Source organism: Pholis gunnellus (assembly GCF_910591455.1).
Source record: "Pholis gunnellus genome assembly, chromosome: 18".
In the NCBI taxonomy this organism is placed as follows: domain Eukaryota; kingdom Metazoa; phylum Chordata; class Actinopteri; order Perciformes; family Pholidae; genus Pholis; species Pholis gunnellus.
The window spans coordinates 2,244,606-2,268,429 of NC_136545.1; the positions used below are offsets into that span (position 1 = coordinate 2,244,606).

General features: G+C 41.2%; 1 protein-coding gene across 1 annotated transcript; it reads left to right on the top strand.

Moving 5' to 3' along the window:
- Positions 1 to 1,863: 1,863 nt before the first annotated feature.
- Positions 1,864 to 23,107, top strand: zer1 (zyg-11 related, cell cycle regulator). The gene is made up of 16 exons (XM_079178925.1): positions 1,864 to 1,947; positions 2,962 to 3,171; positions 3,264 to 3,414; positions 8,688 to 9,142; positions 11,512 to 11,685; positions 11,788 to 11,902; positions 12,121 to 12,267; positions 12,379 to 12,552; positions 13,639 to 13,854; positions 14,808 to 14,849; positions 15,024 to 15,143; positions 15,284 to 15,399; positions 16,620 to 16,808; positions 17,176 to 17,273; positions 17,596 to 17,698; positions 19,460 to 23,107. Exons 2-16 carry the CDS (start codon positions 3,005 to 3,007, stop codon positions 19,545 to 19,547), a joined length of 2,355 nt encoding a protein of 784 aa, XP_079035051.1. The 5' UTR covers positions 1,864 to 1,947; positions 2,962 to 3,004; the 3' UTR covers positions 19,548 to 23,107.
- The last annotated feature ends 717 nt before the right edge of the window (positions 23,108 to 23,824 follow it).

Below are 23,824 nucleotides of genomic sequence, written 5' to 3' on the forward strand. Positions count from 1 at the left end.
GGTGCCTATCAGATCCCAGGGGTGCCCCCCCTGGCCACCCCTCTTGCCCTGCCCCTGTAGGCTAGTCATTCTACACACACAAGATACGGATACAACACGTGTAAATTCTGCATAATTTGATCTATGGTACAGCTATAAAACAAACTTGAATCTTGGGTTTGAATACACAGTATATTTCACTTCATACACATCATAAAGAGACATTCAGTATACAGTATGTATGTCATGTCAGTGAGGATGAACGTTTTTGCAACTAGAAGGATGATAGGCCCTGTGATTGATCAGATGCTCAATTTCCAGCCCTGTTCTTCCTCTCTATTTTGTGAACAAGTGGAAATGTCAGGATTATGGTGCATGATAGTGCTAGATGAAAGGCCAGGGAATCTGGACAGTAGTTATTGAGATTTTTTGAACTGGACCAAGGGTAAGTCACTCACTTCCCTCCCTCGACAGCTGCAGTGCCACTGCATGTCATGCTGCCTGAAAACACATGGTGATGAATACACACACCCTATGTGTGATACGACCGTCTGATGTTTCTGTTACTGCAGTGCAATAAGACACCAAATAAGCCGTTGTTTGTTTAAAGGTTAACATTGATTGGATAAATAAATAAACGAAACAGTTTGCTTGACTGAAACACTGTTGAAGGAAAGCTCTGCAGAGCACACCGCCATGGCTGGATGAAGGGGGTTCCATGGGGGCAAATTTGCTGTTGAGCCCCCATTGACATAGCCTGAAACAGGGCCACACGATCAGGTAATATTGCAGGATCTGCCTTAGTTATCATACTTTAGTGGTGCAAATTGTTATAACAATTTTGAAATTAACCAAATTACCGTATACAATCTATCTAGGGGCTTAGGGGTCCTGGGATATGGGGCCCATGGGGCAGTTGATGGAACTGAAAAAGTAATTTCTATCATTGCATATAAGTAAAGATTCAGAGAATTATAACACAGAATAAACCATGTTGCAAGGTTGGAACTGTTTGGCACACAATAAAAGCACAAACAAACAAGGAGAGTGGAAAACAACTAGAACCCAGTTGGGTTTCTTCATGGTTTTGATAAGAAAACAGAATATATCCTAAATCAGTTTGCCTAAACAGAAATATTTAAAGGAACTACATTTTTATATGGATGAATTTTGAGAAAGAATTCCATCAACCCTGATAAATTGGGTTTTCATTTCAAATTGACAGTAAAAGTAATACTACTAGCATACTACAACTACCAATAATGACTATTACTTATCAACTTAATAAAAACAGGAGTACGAGATATTCATTCGTGACAGGTAACATAATATTAAGAATATACTAAATCAGTACAAACATTAGACCTGGATGGACTAGTGATGGAATACAGGACTGTCTCAGAAAATTAGAATATTGTGATAATCCCCATACGTGTGATTTAGTTTACTGAACCAAGCTGAGTGTTTTTCAAGGCTCAGGAAACCCTTGCAGGTGTTTCGAGTTAATTAGACGATTCTAGTGATTAGTTGAATACCCTACTAGTATACTTTTTCATGATATTCTAATATTTAGAGATAGGATATTTGAGTTTTCTTAAGCTGTAAGCCATAATCAGCAATATTAAAAGAATAAAAGGCTTGCAATATTTCAGTTGATTTGTAATTAATCCAGAATGCATGACATTTTTGTTTTTTTAATCGCATTACACAAAATAAAGAACTTTATCACAATATTCTAATTTTCTGAGACAGTCCTGTAGATGAAGAGGCAGAGGAAGAGGAAGAGGAAGAACCAACACTGGAAGAACAGGAGGAAGAGATGACGGGAAAGGAGGAGGAGAAGAAGAAGTAGGAGGAGGAGTCTGTTTGTTGACATCGGACGAAAGCGAAAATCAGATGAGTGAAGACTAATGATAATAACTCAATTTCTCGCGGTCATCAAGACATATAGCCTTGGCGAAAGCTAAGGTAAAGCACTGGTTGATAAGCCATGCGCTCAAACACAGCTGACTACTGTTTGTTGTCTGTATTTCCAGCATACGGAGCTCTTTGCTAGCGCTAGCTCCACTAGCTATGTTAGCTAACATCATAGCAGGGAAAGTCATCGTTAGCCACAAGCTAATTTAGAGGCTGAAATGCATTGGTGACACCGTGTCGGCAAGTTGAAGCTTAACTTAAAACAACAAGTGTAGCTTTATGGTATTTTCAGTTGTTGTGAGTGAGTAGACTTATAGTTGTTGTCTGTTTGCCATTGACTATCTATCGTTAATTTTGTAAAAGTAAATCGTTGTACAGTGTAGCTAGCTAGGAAGCTAGCTAACTTTGTAACAGTCTGCCGTGTCTCTGCCGTGTGGGAACTAACAAACTAGTAACGTTAGTAACAATAGCTTAGGCGAGGTTACTAGCTTATCAGCAGGAGCCATTCAGCGTAAAATAAATAAGATAATTTAGTTTGAAACGTTAATTTTGTTGTTACAAAGTAGCCAACATTAGTTGCTAACCGTGTCAGTCATAGGCATGACGGCTAACTGTTCTCAGCGTTAAAGGTGTTCAATGCCTGCAAAGAGGTGGTCTAATAATGACAATATCGGCTCAGGTTATTGTGGCGGTAAGCTGTTCTGACAGAAATATGTCTAACGTTACAGTTGTATTTCGTACAAACAGAAAATAAAGTACGAGTCATAGAACATGTGTAATGGCTTGAATGTTGTGAGTGTTACTTTAATTGCCAGGTATGTTACTCTGTGTATAACCCCCATTACATTTACGAACAATATTTATTGATCTAAAACGTTCATGTTTTACTGCATGTCAAAGATAGTGGAAAAATGAAACATTTTCAATGCTTCTATTCAATCCTCACATTGTAAATATTAATTATGTACGTCACAATGTCAAGTGGAACTGTTTTGCTGTTTCCCACCAGAAAAAGCTTCCTTTGCAAATAGATTTCTCCTAACCCTTTATTGTGTTCAATGAAAGCCTCCTAAGGTCATTGATCTGAGCAGGAGAAGAAGAGGCTAACATGGCAGCCAAAGCAGGAGACAACCCTGACAGCCTCATGACTCTGGCAACCATCTTCTGCCTGAGGAACCTTAGGAAGACCATGTGCTACCAGGGATTCAGGAGCAAGCTTAGTCTGCGCTCGGACATCTTCCTTCCCAGCGAAATCTGCGACAAGCTGGTCAACACGTACGTAACCGAGTCTGTTGATGGTTACCCAATTTCTGAAAGTTTGTCAAAATATTACAGATTCCATGTTATTTCCTTTTTTGTTTAAACAGATACATGGAGTTGGTCCACACAGACAGTACCTTTGAACCAGAGGAGAGCTTCTTCCAACTATTTTCAGACCCTCGAAGCACCAGACTGACCAGGGTACAGCTGAGAGAAGACTTTGTACGTGACAGAGATCTGGAGGCCATTAAAAAACAGGTGGGACGTCAAAAGTTAGACAAGGACTAGTTTTCAGAAGAAGCCATTTCCAGCTTTCATTTTCCAGTTCCCCTCTGTAGAACATTTCAACGAGAAAACTTAGACGATGAAAGTATCGTCATTCACTTTTTAAAGGAAAATTGAAGGAACTATATTTATTGGGTTTTTTTTACAACCTCACTCTTATTTTGTAGTTTTCATTCCCTTGACTGCAGTAGACAGTGTATATGAAACAGCATATCACAAACAGTCATGTTATCTAAACCTTTTATTTGTAAATGAAAACTAAGGAGAACCATTAACTTATTAACCATACTGTCAATTCTAAATGTTTATTTTGATTCTGGAAAATCACATCACGTTCAGTTTTGATCTACCTCACTTACTGTCGATCTGTATGAACACAATGTTAGAAAGCAATAAACAAGTATAATGGACAGTTTAGGTTTACCTTTATGGCAGTAATCAAGCCATTGCATATAACATTGTCAGCATTCAGCTGTTTTTTTTATCCTAATGTATGGCTTTTACTCAGCAGTTAAGGCTCTGGCTTTGTTAGGCTAAACCAGTGGTCCCCAAACTACGGCCCGCCTCCACATTTGGCCCGGCCCCCTGAACAATACCAGAGACGCTTATGATTTTTTTTCAGTCTGGCCACGCAAATCCTAGACTAGCCCCTGTCAAATAGAACTGAATAATGGCGAAAAGGTTAGGTAAGAGAACAATCGATTCAGAATGCAGGGTATTTAACCTGCAGTGGTCAAACGATTATTTTTTTGTTCAATGCAAAGAAAAGGCTGTTTGTCTCATCTGTCAAGAGGCGGTGGCGGTATTCAAAGAATACAATCTGCGCCGACACTATGAATCCCGTCACAAAGACAAGTATGATAACTTGCAAGGCCAAATGCGAGCAGACAAAGTCTCAATGCTAAAAAGTGGACTGTTAGCGCAGCAGAATACATTTCTACGCCAAGCTCAGCTGAACCAGTCATCCGTTCGGGCCAGCTTTCGGGTTGCTCAACGGATAGCAAGCAGCGGTAAACCTTTCACTGATGGAGAGTTTGTCAAAAAATGTTTGAATGCTGTCGCGGAAGAGGTGTGTCCCGAGAAGAAAGATGTATTTAATGCCGTGAGTCTGTCAGCGAATACAATCACCAGACGCATTGAAGAAATCGGGGGTAATGTATATGCCCAGCTGCAGCAGAAGACGAAAGAATTTGAATTTTTTTCATTAGCACTGGATGAGAGCACGAACGTGCAAGACACAGCGCAGCTGCTCATTTTTATTCGTGGAGTTAGCGCAAACTTTGAGATGTGCGAGGAGCTGGCAGCCCTCCAAAGTCTCAAAGGGACTACAACGGGGGAGGATATTTTTGGCAAAGTATGCCAAACCATGGAAGAGTTGGACCTAGACTGGTCAAAGCTTGCCAGCATCACGACTGACGGGGCTCCTAGTATGGTGGGCGCGTCTCGTGGTCTAATAGGACGCATGAACCGAGAGATGGAAGAACGGGGTCTCACCGCCCCGATACAAGTCCACTGCCTAATTCACCAGCAAGCACTGTGCTGCAAAGTGTTGAAGTGGGATTCTGTCATGAAGGTTGTGGTGTCATGCATAAACTTCATCAGAGCAAAGGGACTTAAACACAGGCAGTTCCAACAATTCCTGTCTGAACTGGAGTCTGCGCACGGTGATGTGCTGTACTACACAGAGGTCCGATGGTTGAGCCGGGGCAGAGTTTTGAGGCGTTTTTACGAGCTGCTACCCGAAATTAACGCATTTCTTCATTCAAAAGATAAAACGGTCCCAGAGCTGATCGACCCAGAATGGAAATGGCACCTCGCATTTTTAACAGACGTGACAGAAATGCTGAACAGCCTTAATGTGCAGCTACAAGGCCAGGGGAAACTCATTTGCGACATGTATTCTCACATAAAAGCATTTGAGGTGAAACTTGCGCTGCTTTTGGAACAAGTGAAAAATCACAACTTCATCCATCTCCCTGCTACCCAAAACCTCTCTGCAGAGAACCCAGCGGTCCCGTTCCCAGCTGAAAAGTGTGTGGAAGCACTGGAAATGTTGAAGGCGCAGTTCGGTGTGCGATTCCAGCAACTACATGTTAATGCAAAAGAAATCCGTCTTTTCCAGAACCCCTTTCTTGCTGACATCGATGAAGCCCAGCCTTCTTATCAGTTTGAGTTGGCCGATTTACAGAACTGTGATGTTCTGAAAGACGCATTCAAGCCCAACAGTCTCATTGACTTCTATGCCGCCCTCCTAAACGATACATACCCTAACATCAAAAAACACGCAATGAAGATGTTTACAGTTTTTGGCAGCACGTATATCTGCGAGCAAACCTTTTCACACATGAAACACCTGAAAACTCCGATGAGATCAAGATTGACAGATAAACATCTGCATCAGTGTTTGAGACTGGCTGTGACTAGAATGGAACCTGACATTCAACTTCTCACCAGCCAGATGCAGGCCCACAGTTCACACTGATGAACATACATAGGGAAGTTGATGAGAGAGAGCTGCAAACAGCGGTGTCTACAAGCCTACTGGAACCTACAAAAGGATTATAAGGAAGGAACACAAGAACTTTGAGAGACTGCTCATATGAGTCATTTGAGTAAGAGATTCTGCTCTGACAACTAAGCTAAACTTTTACCTGTTAAGATTGTGCACGGCCCAACAGAAAGTTAATGTTCAATGGACTTTTTTTCTGTGAAGAACCCAGAGAGGGGTATTTGGTTATTATTTATTTCATAAATAGTGTTATTTATTTCCTGACTTTTTTTTCTGTGAAGATCCCGGAAAGGGTTATTAATATTTGGTTATGTGTGGCTTTCTGGAAAACAATAAATGTTTACATTTAGGCACCCCTGCGATCGTCACACTTTTTCTGTTACAAACTGACCCCGGCCCCCATCAGAGAAGGGAAAAGTTATGTGGCCCTCACAGGAAAAAGTTTGGGGACCCCTGGGCTAAACAGTAAGGGTGCTCCGATCAGGATTTTAGGGGCTGATCACCTAACGCTGGAAGCAGTGTTGGCCGATACCAATCAGCGATCACAGGGTTTATTTGAAGCCTTCTAATCATCATGTAGCATTGTCTATTTAAATAACAGTTAAGTATACAAATATGAAGATGACGAAGTAGCATGAACTTAACAACATAGTCCACCCTCTCTCTTAGAGACACACTCTTATAAGCTCCTTTTATACAGAGATCCTGCAATACTGCTGTAAAGAAGACCACTCATTACACCGGCTTTGTTTTTCTTACACTAAACCAAACAAAGCCGACATATTGCTGCACCAGTTGCTGTTTTAGATTGCATGCCGGCATGATGTGTAACACAACAGTGTCGCTGTAAAGTGTGTGTGCCAGGAGGCAACCTCTGGGTCTGAAAATTGAAGCCAATGCTAGAATGCCTTAAACCTGCATTCTCTCTAGTGTCCACCAGGGGGCGACTCCTCTGGTTGTATAGAAGTCTATGAGAAAATGACTCTACTTCTCTCTTGATTTATTACCTCAGTAAACATTGTAAACATGAGCCTCATTCGCTAGTTTTAAGTCTTCAATACAGCATTATGGTCCAAATTGACCATAATGTAGGGTATGCTTTAGGGCGGGGCCACCTTGTGATTGATAGATCGCTACCACAGCATCGTCCGGTCTGACAGTTTTCAGTGTTTTTGTCTTATAACGGTAATCTTTTCACAGTGCGTTTTCACTTCATGAAAGACAATTTTAACCCTTTGGTCACCTGAAAATGTCTTTTTCTGCCGTGTCTCCCAGGATTCATTGCTATGTGTGGTTAACTAACAAACTACTAACGTCAGTACCAATAGGTTAGGGGAGGTTACTAACTTATCAGCAGCAGTCATTCAGCGTAACATAAATAAGAAGGGGGCTTTAGAGACTCACAACCCCAGTGAACCCACTTTATTGGACCGTAGAGAAATGGTTTTGCGTCATGTGATAGGCTCTTCTGATCGGCCTTTATAGAGACCACCGATCAAAGTATTTACAACAAATATTGGCTGATAATCAATGGATGATCGATCGGAGCACCCTTTCTAAACAGTTCTTGGACCGCTCTCTGTTCTGAATGTGTGCTCCTTTAATGTTTAATTTGACTTAGGTAAGAGCCTTTCTATGTGATAATGAGTCAAATTTTATATTCTTTGTTCAGTTTGTGTTCTGTTACTTAACCATTTCTCTGAAAAGACAAGTCTAACACAGAAACCAGTGGGGAAAGTTTCATCCAAATAAGGGCAATTCCGATTATACTTTTGGTATAGTTAAGTCATTTTCCTTATTTACATTTTTAATAACCAAAACCTCAGAATAAAAATAGGTTCAAAAGAAGAGCTTCAGGATCATGTCCTTGTTGCAAGTGCTCAAAGTGTTCTATCAAATATCATTTAAATCTATTATTTAAAGTTACTATGAGGAACGTTTGATTAATTATGAAAACCTCTCAGTTTAGTCCTGATCTTCTATATGACCTTCATCAGTAAACAAGACCTTTAGAGAGAAGATGGTCTATTTCTATATAGTTATTCTTCATGCTCGTCATTGGAGCCACCGATTCAGATTCTGGTGAAATCAGATGAAATCATGGAGAAACTCCTTCAGCTCAAACTCCAGGAGGGCCTCCAGCAGAGACCAGTCCACCGTGGACAGACCCAGATCCTCTAGCAGAGACCAGTCCACCGTGGACAGACCCAGATCCTCTAGCAGAGACCAGTCCACCGTGGACAGACCCAGATCCTCTAGCAGAGACCAGTCCACCGTGGACAGACCCAGATCCTCTAGCAGGCTGTGGACCGTGTGGACTGTGGTCTTAAAAGAGACCTCAAATCAAAGTATTTAGAACGAATAACGATCAATACTGATGGCAGATCAATCGGAGCCAGGAACTGAGGCTCATTGGTAGTTCCACTAGTCCATGTCCATGTGTCCTTGGGCAAGATGCTGAACCCCAAATGGCTACCACACGCTGTTCTTGCGGTGAACGATTAGATAACTCTGATGGGCAGGTGGCACCTTGCATGGTAGCTCCTGTCATCAGTGTATGAATCTGTGTGAATGGGTGAATGGTGACATGTAGAGTTAAAGAGCTTTGAGTGGTTGGAAGACTAGAAAAGAGAAATACATATATATAAGTACAGTCCATTTACCCTTAATTGCAGCATAATTCATTTTCTAAATGATTCACTGATTCAGTAATTATTGACTTTGTTTGTCTTGCCAGGACCTGATTGAGCTCCACCTCACCTACTGCAATAGTCTGTCGTCCCGCAGCTTGAAAACACTGACCTGCTTCCGTGAGACCATGGTGTCTCTTTGTCTCTTTGGCTGCAGCCACATCTTCTACAGGAAGGGCGGCGCCCCGCTCGCCTGCAATGAAGACACTGAGGACGAGGACGAGGAGAGCCCTGCTTCTAGGCAAGCACTAGAGACGGACTTTAACTTCGAGGGCTTCAACCGCCTCAGGTTGCTCAACTTAGGTGGCCTGCCTGATGAGGTGGATGCTGAGAACCTGCTCAAACCCCTGAAGTCTCTCACCTCACTAGATCTGTCTAATGTACAATTGCTGGGGACAGCTTTTCTCAGCCAGTGGAAAGATAGACTGGCCTCTCTTGTTCTCTACAATGTGGACCTGTCAGAGGAGTTGGTCAGTACAGTGGTGGAGATCACTAATCTCAGGTAAGGAGGGAGGGGGCTCTTACGTACAAGTTGTCATTATGTTCTTACTACACCCTGGTATTGCAGTCTTTGTTTATTTTGCCAGTTGATCGTGCCTGTTTGAAATAGATAAGTGATAAAACACAACACACATTTGACTGGTGAGCAGGTGGTTGTAAAAATATGCCACATTTTAGCCACATTGTTGGTTGCTTTTTTTTAAAAACACCATGTTTTCTTAGAGAGAGAGAGAGAGAGAGAGAGAGAGAGAGAGAGAGAGAGAGAGAGAGAGAGAGAGAGAGAGAGAGAGAGAGAGAGAGAGAGAGAGAGAGAGAGAGAGAGAGAGAGAGAGAGAGAGAGAGACTATATATTGTTTTTTAAAATTGTTGTTACTCGGTTCATGCACACAGCTGACATGGCTTGACACCACCATTAGTCCCGCCCCTGGCGCTGATTCGCTAATCTCAAGTCCCCATGTTGCTCTTATTAGTTGATAACATTTTAATCGAGGAAACAGCTGTTTCACGTCATGAACTCGGTGGAGTAGGCGGAGTCAAAGGTCTGGATCCAGGCAATTACAAACTGTGTGTATGTGTGACATACCCGGAAAAAAAGCTGTATTACACTTTTTCTCCATTGAATACACACAAACAATTATGCCCAAAGACTCCAGACTGCTAAACTCTAAGAAAGATTCAATTGTCTTCACTCTAAACCAAAGTCTAAATCAAGCAGGACTAAAATCTTAAGGATTGCCACTAAGTTCTGTGTAGCAGTAGCTTCATCCCAATCAGCCAACTTAAATCATCTACTAGACTGAAGTTGTAGAGTTGAACATACAAGAGGCCTTACTGAAGATTTGCAGTCCATTTTAAGTTCTTAACAGTCAAATTGCACTATCCTTTTTACTAAAAGACCACACCAAGGTTTTGCAGTGGAAACATGTCATGCAATATGTGTTTTATGGCAGATATGTTTAGAGGAGCAAAATACAAAATATGGGAGGAACGGAAATTCATACAGCCCAGCATTAGAGTTTATTTAATTGCTCTTTATCCAATGAACTGCAGCTGGGTTGATTTTATTATATATCATATACCTGCTAAATGAAAAACAGGCTTAATTCTTACTCTGGAAATGTGTTGGTGGAGGGGGTTTCATATGTTTGACTGATCCAGCAAGCACTTCTGCTGGAGGATACTGGTGCCTTAAACTGTCTCCACCAATCACACAAAGGGCATCTGTGGCTCACTGTTAGAGCGGCTGTCCTTCAATCAGAGGATCGCTGGTTAGCTCTGATGCATGGTAGCCCCTGTCATCAGTGTATGAATGGGTGAATAACATGTAGCGTTATTATGGTATACAGTCCATTTACCATTTACAAATATGCATATTTTGGACCCGGAGCAGGAGAGCTACTCCGGCTGCTACTCGCAGGAGAGCGAGTGTTGCCTCTTCATCACCCTGGGAGCGTTTTAAGTGTGTGTGTGTGTGTGTGTGTGTGTGTGTGTGTGTGTGTGTGTGTGTGTGTGTGTGTGTGTGTGTGTGTGTGTGTGTGTGTGTGTGTGCGTGTGCGCGTGTGCGCGCGCGCACATGAGTCGTCTATAAATAAGATAAATAACATAAGGCTATTTAGGTTGTTCAATAACAAAACAAGGTATCTATAGGAAAGTAACCTTAAATGACTTCAGTTGTGATCTGGTGCTATATAGCAAATTAAACAACATGAACTTGACCTTCAAGGGGGCGGAGGGCCCCCTAATATAATGGGAGGGGAAACACTGACTTAATTACAGCAGCTGTAATCGATATGTATGAAATGACAACGTGGTGATGAACCTAAACGGAATTATCAGCTAAATGTGCAGCTGCCCTCTGGAGCTTGAAAGTGAGTTTCAGCTAATGTTTACAACTTTACTGTTTGAGTTTCTCTCTCTCTCTCTCTGCTAGTATCGTTTTTGGCTGCAGCAGGCAACTGCTTTCCTCAAACAGACACAGAGACTAGCTGGTGAACATAATGGATCAACTTTGTCAGGTTATTTATTTCAGTGGTGTACAAGGGGAAGGCCGTTAAATGTGTGGAGCCACATACATGCATTATCTAATGTGTCCTTTAATGATGGACTAATGGATGGAGATATATCTCTCCGTCCTTTTTCTTTTTTATTGATATACAACTTTGAATCATAGTAGCAGAGGTTTGGATGTTTTTAAGTTTCTCCTAATATATTTGCTCCCATTGAAATGTCAGTACGCATAACTTTTATAACTGACAAAACTGAATTTCCATTTATTTGAATGTCCAAATACATGTGTTGTTCCCTTTACGTGGCCACAAATCATATGAAAAGAATGTGTCACTGTCATTGATAAGACTCTGCGTTCTTCAGGCATCTTGACGTCTCGCGGGAGAGCAGGCGGACCTCTAAGTTTAAGATGACCAGGAAAATCCTGACGGCCATTGTACAGCGTCTGGTCAACCTGGTGTCACTGGACGTCTCGGGTCACATTATGCTAGACAACTGCACAGTTCCGCACTTTGAAGAAGCTATGGGTCGGCCAAGGTGGGTAACCAACTCTAGAATGTACGTTGGATATTAAAAAGAAATGTTGTCTTTCAGATGAACAATGACCTTCTGAACAAGCCAGTTTTTTCTCTCTGTCAGCATCGAGCCTTGCAAGAGCAGCATTTATCCTTTCCAGGACCTCAAGAGGCCGCTGCAGTTTCTGGGCTTGTACGACACCACCCTCTGTAATGTGACACACATCCCTGCTTATAAGGTACTGGTCATCTGATGGGCCGCACACACATTACAGTTTAAGGCTGATAATGGTTATTTTGGGCATCACATCTAATGGACAGACAGTCCATTATGACAAACAAGTCACAGCATTTTGTGATTGGAATGGAAAATGAAATCTTTAAAACAGGTACAGTGTACATATTAATAATGCTTTTGCTTTGTGGGTTACATCTGTGGGTTCTCTGCCTTTTTCAGGTGACTGGATCAAAGAATGAAGACCAGGTCCTGAATGCCATTGAGGCTTACACAGAGTTTCGCCCTGAGCTGGCCCACAGAGCCATCAATCAGCTGTTTGACATCGCCAGGATACAGCACTGCAGCCAACTGCTCCGAGCTTTGCAAGTATGATGAGTTTAATTTGGGTCGTTCTTTGAAGGAGGCAACACCATGTTTCTGCACGTTATGCCTGTGCCACTCTCTCATACCTCTCTTTTCCCCTTTCTGTCCTTTCAGCTCGTCATAGCAGCATTAAAGTGCCATAAATATGATAAGAGCATCCAGGTGACGGGCAGCGCTGCTCTGTTCTACCTGACCAACACGGAGTACCGCAGTGACCAGAGTGTGCGGTTGCGCAGAGAGGTCATTCAGGTGGTCCTCAATGGAATGGAGCAGTACCAGGAGGTCACCGTAAGTCTGCTCTGTGGCCTCATCCCCACCTCTGAGGAACTGGGCTCAACTTCACGTTTATTTGTGAAGTATTATACTTTCATTTTAAAAGGGGACATTTTTTCTCAAAGCAGTTCCAGACGGTATCAATCAATCAATCAATTAGACTTTATAATTTAGACTTTGTAAAGCACCTTTCATACAATTAAAATGTAAGACAACGTGCCTTCACACAACCCCCCCCATCCCATCCACAGTAGAAACCTAACGCTAACACCTGTATTGTGTGTTTGGCTTTACTGAAACTAAATAATTGATCCGAAAAGTACGGAAGTGACAGGGCCGAGTTTTAATAATAAAATAATAAAATAGCAACCATTCACCCACTCTTTCATACACTGTTGGCAGAGGCTACCGTGCCACCTGCTCATCAGCAGCGATAAACATTCACACACTCACACAAATTTGGGGTAAATTTCAGGGGCCGGGAATCAAACCCTAACCTTCTGATCAGTGGAGGGCCGCTCTATCTCTACAGCCACCCAAAAACTTGACACAAGCCATGTGACAATGGTCTATATCCATTTAATCACCCTCCCAAACAATGGCACTAGTGCCTCATTATTTGAATAAAGAACAATAAAAAGAAAGACTTGAAATGCTATTAAATCTAAGTCCTCTTTTGTGCTGACCAAAAATGTGTAACCCTGAGTATCAACAACAGTCTTGCTCATATTATTTGTATGGCAATATCTAACATTTGAAGAAGTTTGGATTGGAGCACCTTCTGTATCTGCTCCAGAATCCAAACGATATCCAGCCCAAGTGTCTGCATGGGCACAGCTGCTATGGACTGAATACTTTTGTAAAGATTTGTTGACCAGCATAAAAAAACATATTTACATGAGGAAGAAGTGATAACAAAGTTAAATTCTTAAAAACAAAATCAAAGAACTATGAATTAGTTTATGTGCTTGATGATAGTCTTTACTATCGGCTTCATTAAATCACATCAACTGTGATCCACATCATGTTGCTCATCAGACGGTGGTCAGTCGTAAACCCTCCTGTGTCTCCCACTGTGTCCCCATCCCTGCCCCACACCAGGTCCAGAGGAACTGCTGCTTGACTCTGTGTAACTTCAGTATTCCAGAGGAGCTGGAGTTCCAGTACAGTCGGGTCAACCAGCTGCTGCTGAAAATCCTGGAGCCAGCCAGGCAGGATGAGTCCATCCAGAGAATTGCTGTGCACCTCTGCAATGCTTTGGTCTGTCAGGTGGACAACCATCACAAGGAGGCTGTGGGGAAAATGGGATTTGTCAAGGTAACATCAAGATGAGCTTCACACTTATAACTTTCCCATATTCCTTACTTTTTACTTATGTTCTACTTAATTTAATTCGACTTTTTAATTCCCAGTGGGGAAATTCATTCTCTGTATTTGAGCCATTCTACTGTAACTATTTAGGAGCAGTGTGCAGTCTTTGGGTCCTTTTAAGGTGTGTGTGTGTGTGTGTGTGTGTGTGTGTGTGTGTGTGTGTGTGTGCACTGTGTTGGTCTCACATACCAGTTATGATACTAGGAGTGCTGTAATATACTGTTATCACAATCACAGTTGTACGGACTTTTCTCAAACAACTCTAACATGATCTGTATTTTATATTTGTCTTTCTAATGAAGACGAGATCAAAACAACCACATACTTATCTCCATTGCACCAAATGTATTATATTAGGCCTTGATATTGTTTTTTACATTTTCTATCACCGTATTTTTTAAGATTCTGCTGGTTTCATGGTAAATCACGGTATTTTCTTTTTCCTTGACTGTGTTTTTATCTAAGTTTATAGTGGCTTACTCTACTGTCAGAAGTACATAGAATATAAAAACATGTTAATGTCATCGTGTATAAAGGCTTTGCTTACTATAGGGTGTGCTCATTTGTTGGTATTATGTTGGGATAGCAGTTTGGCTGAAGTATTTTCGCCCCGGTCAGACGTAACTTGAATCCAGTGTTTGAATCATTGCTCTGAGTCTTTCTCGACTGTCTGCAGTTGTTTCGGCTATGCACCGGTATGACGGTGTGTGAAAAATTCATATACACATATCCCATACACATATGGGAAATTAAAACCGTTATACCGGAATACCGGAAATTAAAACCGGTATGCCGCCCAGCACTAGTAGCTAGTTGTTTTTGCCGTAGTGCTACTGTTGGTGTGAAAGCACTCTGACAGCTGTCAGCTGACAAAATATTTTTTGTTTCCTTTTTCACAGACAATGTTGAATTTAATTCAGAAGAAGTTACAGGACAGAATGGTAAGTCTCTCTTTAACTCCTCCTGGATCTTTTGACTTCAAATGGTATGGCCTTAGTCTTGCAATAGTCTGTTGTAACTAATAACCATGCTGCATTACATATGTTTCTCGACCTGTTGCAGTCAAATGTAGGATTCCTTCCTTGAAGTGTGTGTGTGTGTTTGTTTCCCCTCAGTGCGACCAGGTGATGGAGTTTTCCTGGAGCGCTCTGTGGAACATCACTGATGAGACGCCCGACAACTGTCAGATGTTCCTTAACTGTCGGGGCATGAGTCTCTTTCTGGAGTGTCTACAGGTGAGGCTCTCAGCTGTTTCTTTTCTGAGTCCATGTTAGAAATGAAATATCATGCTTTAGGTCTATGACGGCAGTAGTCTCCTGATATTTTCCGCTGTGTGATAACATACCTCTCCTCTCGTTGCATGATCTTACTCCAGGAGTTTCCAGACAAGCAAGAGCTTCACCGCAACATGTTGGGGCTGTTAGGAAATGTTGCTGAGGTGAAAGCTTTGAGGCCACAGCTGCTCACCCCACAGTTCATCTCTGTGTTCAGGTAAGAGAACTGTTAAAACCAGTGGAGTGTAAAAGAATTCTCCAGTGACTCGGCTCATGCGTGGTCATTAAGTAAACCTGTTTTTCTTCAAGATGTGTTTGTCTATATTTAGTCTGGCCTATGGGGCGTTACAGAACACATTAACCCAGTTTTCTCAGCGTGACAGAAATAATTCCAATTTCTGGTTAACATACTGTTATAATGTCCTTCCATGTATATAAAGTTGGGACTCCTGCAATAACCATTTCCTTGCAAGAGCCTTTCTACCCGCTACCTGCAATATATTTAACTAGAGACCATTTTGTGATGGGATGACACCAGCCGCTACGCCATAACAGACTAGGGGCATAAACTAATATATACAGTATATATATATATATACTGTATATATATATATACGGCATATTTTCACCTCGAAGTCAGTGAATTAAAGTCCTGGTGGATGTAGAATTTCTATTTGTCTGAAAACAATGGACTTGTGCTTAGAGTTTAGTTTATTTTGTTGATACATAGGCTTTAAGTTTACAGAAGTGTGTTCCACACACACACACACACACACACACACACACACACACACACGTCTTCAGTGGTAGGTCCTGTTACAGCCGGTGTCTCGGGAACACATTTAGCCACGATGACTCACACTCCGACTCACAAGGTGAAAACAATACCAGCGTGAAAATATCTTGTGTGTGTTAGAGTGCGTTGATCCATCACACTAACTCAACAGTGTGGTTGCCCTGACTGTAACATAGAGTCACTGCTAAACCGATGAAAGCTTTTGTAAAATAAATACATTGTTTGTCTTTGCCTTTAGACTTGAATGAACACAGCTGGAACAAACACGAGTGTGTACCAGACGACTGATGGTCAGACGTTGTGGGTTCAAATCAAAGGTCACATCTAGTTAGTAAACCCTCCGTGACGATTACACGCGTTCTATACTGTTGCATAGCAATGACTCCATGACAACAGGCTGAAGAGTTCACGTGCTACACACAGAACAAGACTCGTGATAATTGTACCTGATTCATATCATTGGAGCACCCACACACATAACGCCTCACTAAACTCAATGAACCAAAGAGTTCAAACACAACTGAATATAGAGTTTGCAGTTCAAAGTAAATGTAGGTCTGAGGGATTTAATGTCTTTTGCAAACATCTCGTCAGGTATTTGTTGTTTTGTGTTCTCCAATCACTGTGAAATGCTTTGACAGTAACCTGCTGGACAGTAAGGCAGATGGGATCGAGGTGTCGTACAATGCGTGTGGCGTGCTTTCACACATCATGTTTGATGGGCCAGAGGTTTGGTCAATGGAAGAGCCGCGAAGAGACACGGTGATGGACAAGATGTGGGACGCCATCCAGAGCTGGGACGTCAGCTCACGGCGCAACATCAACTACAGGTGATCATCTGTTTAGTTATTCATGCCATATCAGATTTTCATTTAGATAATATTTAGTTCTGAATGGATTATTAAAGAGAATACCAAAAAGGTATCAAATACCAGAAGAAATAGTTCAGTCATTGAACATTATTTAGAGCAGCTGATTTCTGACATCATGTAACAACAGCTCACAAGTCATGAAATGTTTCACTGAAAAAGCTACTTAAACCTGTTGGTCAGAATGAATTACCAAATAACGTCACGACATCACATCTGTATACAGTATGAGTAACGACGTATCGGTATATACTGCGTGGAAGCTGTGGTCGAGCTGTACAGTGGCTTTTCCTCCTTTTTGAATTTGACATTGCCGTGGGTCTCTCAGGTCATTCGAGCCCATCCTGCGCCTGCTGCCTCAGAGCATCGCCCCCGTCAGTCAGCACTGGGCCACATGGGCTCTCTACAACCTGGTGTCCGTTTACCGTGAGTATCCACTGCTCACAGCACACTGTGCTCAGTGCTTACATCAGCACAGGTCGCCATGAACACGGCTTCTGCTAACTTGTGTTTCATTTACAGCTAGCTTATAATACGTGTGTTCTATAATAATATACGGGTACCATTTTCAAAATGCAACTTCTCATATTTAAAATCATAATAATATAATAAAATATTCTACTGTTTTCTAAAATTAGCATTTCTATTTCACTCTTCACCCGGCTGCTTATTCTTTTATTCATCTACACACATTACAGTTCCTATAATGCTCACAATCTGTCTCTTTACATTCATTTTTGTTCCGCAGCAAGCAAGTATTGTCCCCTGCTGATAAAGGAAGGAGGAATAACTCTCCTAGAGAAAGTTCTAGAACTGGAAAGCTCACAGCCAGAGACAAAGGACATGGCCAGGTAAGACTTCAGGCTGTTTGTATAAGCTGTGCTTGAATAAATCCTTTTCAGTATTCCTCCTGAAGGTTTTATCAGCCAAGATCAATTCTGCAGCTGATGGGTCCGTCCCAGGCGGAGCAGCAGAGGAAGAACTAGTTCTCCTGGTTTAACATTCTTTCTGTTGCAGCTAGTAAAGAGAATGATGACAAGTCTTTGGCCACATCATTTTGTTAGCAGCCAGGCCTGGAATCCCTTTATTCAAGGGGTTAGGCCACGAGTGTCAATTGCTTTAGGGCACAAAGGTTAAATGCCAAAGCAGCAAGGTCATCAAATACAACAATGATTTTGAGTCCAAGGAATAATGAATTTAACTTAAAGGGATAGTTCGGGTCTTGTGAAGTGGGCTTGTATGAGGTACTTATCCACAGTCAGTGTATTACTGTATGAAGTACTGATCTACAGTGTATTACTGTATGAAGTACTGATCTACAGTGTATTACTGTATGAAGTACTGATCCACAGTGTATTACTGTATGAAGTACTGATCCACAGTGTATTACTGTATGAAGTACTGATCTACAGTGTATTACTGTATGAAGTACTGATCCACAGTGTATTACTGTATGAAGTACTGATCCACAGTGTATTACTGTATGAAGTACTGATCCACAGTGTATTACTGTATGAAGTACTGATCCACAGTGTATTACTGTATGAAGTACTGATCCACAGTGTATTACTGTATGAAGTACTGATCCACAGGATAACATTGGTCCTGCCCCAGCAGGATGAATGTTTCACTAAAATGCTGCTGAGTGTTAGCCTCGGTTCAGGGACCATGTCGTCCTTGAACTTGGTCTTGGCACATGTCTCACATCACATGACTTCAGTCAGCCAAAGGAGTTGGGTGATGGTTAGCTGTAGCTAGCTGTAGCATCAGCTGCTAACACTGGTGTAACTTACCTTAGGTTGACTGCTCCTCTAGACACCTTTCCTGTCAGCCTCACAACAGATTGTGTGACACGCTGCAGGTTTGGAAGACTTCAGATGCATAGAAAAGCTTTCAGGCAGCATTATACATGGAGGTCCTGACATTTCATTCAGTGTGGGAATATTGTGTTGGCCTCAAGCAGGACATTTCTTGTAATGTCAGAGAAGGTGCTCTTTTTTTAAGGCGAAGCACCATACCTATACAATGCTGTTGGAACCCTTGATATGGCTGCAACAGTAGTAAGCTTTTTAATTCCTGCTAATATCATATCGTATATCTACTATCACCAAATCCTGCGTTTGGTCTGTGTTCGTTCTTACTACAAACGAGCTGAGATCAGTCAAACTATAATGTGGACCAAAAATCCAGACGAACAGCTTTCACAGCAGCATAAGTGAACTAAAGCAGAGAAAGCACCAGAATCAGCTTTATTGGCCATGTATGCATGTACATGGAATTTGATATAAAAACAAGGACATTAATGACAACAAAGTAGAACAGAGAAACTAAGTATAATGTACAAATTTCCCCCTGGGGATAAATAAGGTATCCATCTCTAAACATTGAACTACTATGTACAATATAAATATATATCAAAGAATATATATGAACTTAAAGAACAATGACAATGGATTTGGGATATTAGTGCAAGTGCATTTGTAACCAAACATCCCCTTGTGGATTGCACCATTTGACTGTGAAATCATTTCAGTGCAGGCGTAGAATGTACTGTTTGAGACGTGGATAGAGCCTAACACTCTGCTAACTTGTTAAATGTTGAATGTTTTCAGCAAAGTAATGGAGCAGTGTGAAACCTTCAAAGAGGACCCCATGGAAACCAGTCATGGACCGGAGGTAAACTATGGACAAAGAGGTTGACATCATAGGAGCCATAACTCCCAGCAAACATCAAACAAACCGACCTAAGGCCCCTCCCACTGTCATCACCACAAGGGGCAATCGTGTGCATTAGTGTTATTCTTATCATTCTTATTATTTTGTAGAGCAGAAATGTGTCTCTGACCCTCTTCACAGCCGTTCGGACAAAACCTATGACACATAGGACTAAAGATGTGGTGCAGGGAACTTTCCTTTGCTACGCTAAAGCATCTCTTCTGTTGGGACTGCTTTGTGGGGATGGGTGAATGGTATCTCTCAGTGTGTGCGTGCGCGTGTCAAAGATTTAAAGACGGAACAGAACAGTTGGAGTGATGCTCACTACTACTAACTGTGTAACATAGAAGAAAAGGCTAAAAGCCGTGTAGTGTCCTGGACCGCCATCAGAGGGCTCAGCTCTCAGGCTGCTCTCTCACGGGCCCTCGTGGAGGCTGCTGAGCTGTTGACACAGTGAATATTAGCCATTACGTGTGTCGGCAGCAGGAGCATCACACTGATGTTGACAGGAGGGAAGCCGTCCCAGACTGGCACAGTGATTTCTTTGTTATATATGTAAATATTCTCTGTTTGTCTCTTCCTTTTACTGTGTGTATGTTTTATAATATAACTGTAAACACTCATGACTTTACTCTATATTTAAATTTGTTTAGATTTGACTGACATATGGTCAGTGCTAAGAAACTATATACAGAATCCCCAATCATTCATATGTAGTCTGGCTGTCCTGGATTCTCTGTTCTTTAAAGGGTTATTTAGATGTGGTTGCTACGTGCGTCTGTTTTTAATGATCTGGCATTTTAACCTGATTCTATTGATTCTTATTGGAAGTCAAAACATCCAAAGTAACTCCACTTTATGAGGACACTGTAGGTCCCTATGCACAAAGAAAAGCTTTTCCCACATTGGTGTGGAAGAACTTGACTGGCCTGCAAAGAGTCCACTGGGATGGACTGGAACGCTGGCTGTGAGCCAGACTGTATCACCCAACATGATGCTTTACTTTCTCAAACCAGAAGAGTGCCCACTGTCATCTATCACATATGGGTGCAATGTTAAAGAGTGCGGTATCAATTTAGTATTGCAACCTTTTTTTCTTTTTCATTCTCAAATTCATTCTTCATTCCCAGTCGACCTGGCTCAAGTGACATCACTTGATTAAAAGACAAGGCTACAGGAAGCAATTCTCCTTAACTACACCACGTTCACTGGTTGGTCACCATGCTGCTAAGTACAGTAACTGCTGGGAGAAAAGTCAAATAGTACATTCTAATGTTTAAAGTTGAAATTAGGCTAATCTGTTTGGGAAGTAAAACCTGCCCCTCACATGGTCCCTTTCATAGATTTCACTGAATTCTGGAGAAACAAGTTTGAGCCCCACTTCCACTAAATGTTAAGGAGCCAACACTGCTCTCACCCTCACTTTACTGGGACTGCACCTTTTCTATTTATATACATATATATATATATATTAGTATGACTTTATTCACTTAATTTGCTGACGTTAAAGACGCCCTTTGAGTTTTCTTAAAAACTGTTTCTCACCAAAACGTGTGGATGCTTGAAAACTTACAAACTAGCTGAATGCATTTCCTCACATGTGTGTGTGTGTATATGTGTGTATATATATATATATATATATATATATGTGTGTATATGTATGGATGTATAAGTGTATATATACATATATATACACACACACACGTTCTTGTACGTGGGTCCTTTTCTGTGCGTTCAAACAACACAGGGACCTGCTCATCAAAACGTTGCTGCACAGCACAGCTCGTGGTCAAAAGTCCCCCGTGTCCCTTTAAGAGGACCCTAACTGCTTGATTCACTGGCATTTCTCACAACGTGGCACTGAGGTCATTTACAGGACTTTTGGATGAGGACATTCTCCTGGAAACAGCATTCACAGTAATGGTTGTCAAAGGCAGTGTCTTGAATTTCTACATTTTTAGTTACGAGAGTAGATTACCTGTCCTATATATCTATTTTCAAACCAGTGAGGCATGGCTAATACACAGTAATGTACTGCTAATGTGTTGTATTACTGCTGTATTTTAGTTCAGAAGTACGACATGCGATGTAGAAGGCTAGAGATCAGGGACAGTTGCTGCATGCTGTGGTTCCAGTTTCCTTTCTATCCCCAACAGTTCTGCCCTCAGAGGACAGTGAGGTTACATACGTTACCCATAATAGTTCACAGTAGGATGCATCCAATGAAGCAGGTTTCTTGTTGAAGTCTCCTCGCCTCCTTACAGTGTTGAAAGAAAAAAATGTCTTAAGGAAAATAAAGTTTAAATCATAAAGTCCTAATATAATTCATATACGTATACCATTCATATAGTAAAATGAAACATTGGTTGAATTCTACTCATAGTTGTAGTTTAATTGTTTTCTGTCACCTATGCCTCAAAGAACTATTTCCATTACTGATTAATCACATATATCATTGTGTCCCACAAACAGGCCAGAGCCCAAAGATCTTCCATTTACACTTCTATTACACCGAGTAAAGAAGCATCAATTAGCTCCCAACACTCCGTTTACTGCACTCATAAATGAGTTCTCTAGGTCAGTGCTACAGTGCGTTTACGCAGTGCTGGATTGTGGGTTGCCAGGACTGTAACATTCATGCCAGCAAAGTAACCTACATTCTCACTCACTGCATAGCACAGTCAAGAGCTTTTCTCCTCCAATGTAAATGTGTTGGTTTAGAGTTTTTTATGAGCCAGGTCTGGACTGGTAGCTCCAGCTGGTTCAGTGTCTCATTCATCCAGTCAGGATTATGGTCATGAGTGACTCCTCTCTGGTGGTTTTTAAGCTATTTCAGTTGTGTCGGCTTTACGCACTGACTTGATGTACAGTTTTTCTTTGTGTGATTATTGGAATCTGATTGGTACAGCTCTATTTCTATTTCTATTTCACAGTCATGGTGGAAATTAATGTTCAAGTAGGCAGTGGTGTGATATGAAAATCTTTCTGTTGGGAATTCAAATGTGTGGATTTACAATTCTGTCTCGTATGATCAAAACTAAATCTGTTGTGAGTTTTTAGTTCATAAATCACACAGTGTTCGTTTGAATACCATAGCAGTGTGAACTTCTCTGTAGAGACAGTAGTTGATCATTGGGACGTCTTGATCCTCCATCACATAATCTTTCTAATTTGAAGTCATCAAATGTCTCAGTTTTTGCTTTGCAGGAAGAAATAATGTCTCGAGCTGAAAAAACGGATGTCAGTGACGACAAGTAGCTACTGTTGAGGGTTGACTGTTATTTATGAAGATGTATGTGAATTTGAAAAATGGTTAAAGTTAAAAACTGCTGTGTTTCAGATTCCATCTACTTATTTCATGTTTCTGAAGACTGTCGAGTCAACACTCTGTTACTGATTTCTTTTGTAACTGCTGTGTAATCCAAAATGGAGTGAAGAATATTTGATCCAAACATGATGGAATTCCAGTTTCTCCTGCTCTGAATAGGACCAGGCCATTAGTGTAACGATATGAATAAGCAATAAAGGTGGAGTGATAAAACAAATGGTGATCCAGTGTAGTTCTTCTGCTGTCATTACAGGTTATTACATTGTAATAACTGATTAAAAAGGCAGTGGTGAGCCTGGAGCTCCAGTATGAAGAAGACAAATCTCTTAGCACAAGGGAGTCATTTCCTCTGGACCCACAGCTGGACATGTCCCCCCCCCTCCCCCCCCATATATATATATACTGGTGCTGGGCAACATTAACATTTTTAATTGCGATTAATCGCATGATTTTCTGCATTAATCGCATTGTTATGCGCAAAATTCAATAATGAATTCAAAAGTAGTGTATTGCGCACTTTTATTTTAAAAAGTACTGCTATATGTGGGGGGGCGGCAGCAGGAAGCCACACAAACAGCTGCTTAATAATAAAAAAATAACTAAGTTAATGTACCTAATTCACGGTTCAAATGCGTGACTTTAACTTTCTAAAATCTTTCAACTGGTACAATAAAACATTTAGATTTTCAGTAAAAGTGTTTTACTGTACTAATGTAGGACATTTACTTTGAAAAAAGTCTTAATTGGTGCATACATATCGTTGGATTCTGTATAAATGTAATCAGAGATGTTCTGAATACATATGTCATTGTCTGGAATTATTGAGGAAATACTTTTTATAGCATTTCAAATATTCAGAAACTACCTGTTTCTTGTTACAAATGTAGGAGTTTTACTTTGTAAACTATCTTAATTGGTACAGTTAAGATGCACA

Coding starts and splice junctions, on each gene's coding strand:
- zer1 (XM_079178925.1), top strand. CDS start 3,005: ATGGCAGCCAAAGCAGGAGACAACCCTGACAGCCTCATGACTCTGGCA. Junction 3,172..3,263: donor TGCGACAAGCTGGTCAACAC/GTACGTAACCGA, acceptor TTGTTTAAACAG/ATACATGGAGTTGGTCCACA. Junction 11,903..12,120: donor CACACATCCCTGCTTATAAG/GTACTGGTCATC, acceptor TGCCTTTTTCAG/GTGACTGGATCAAAGAATGA.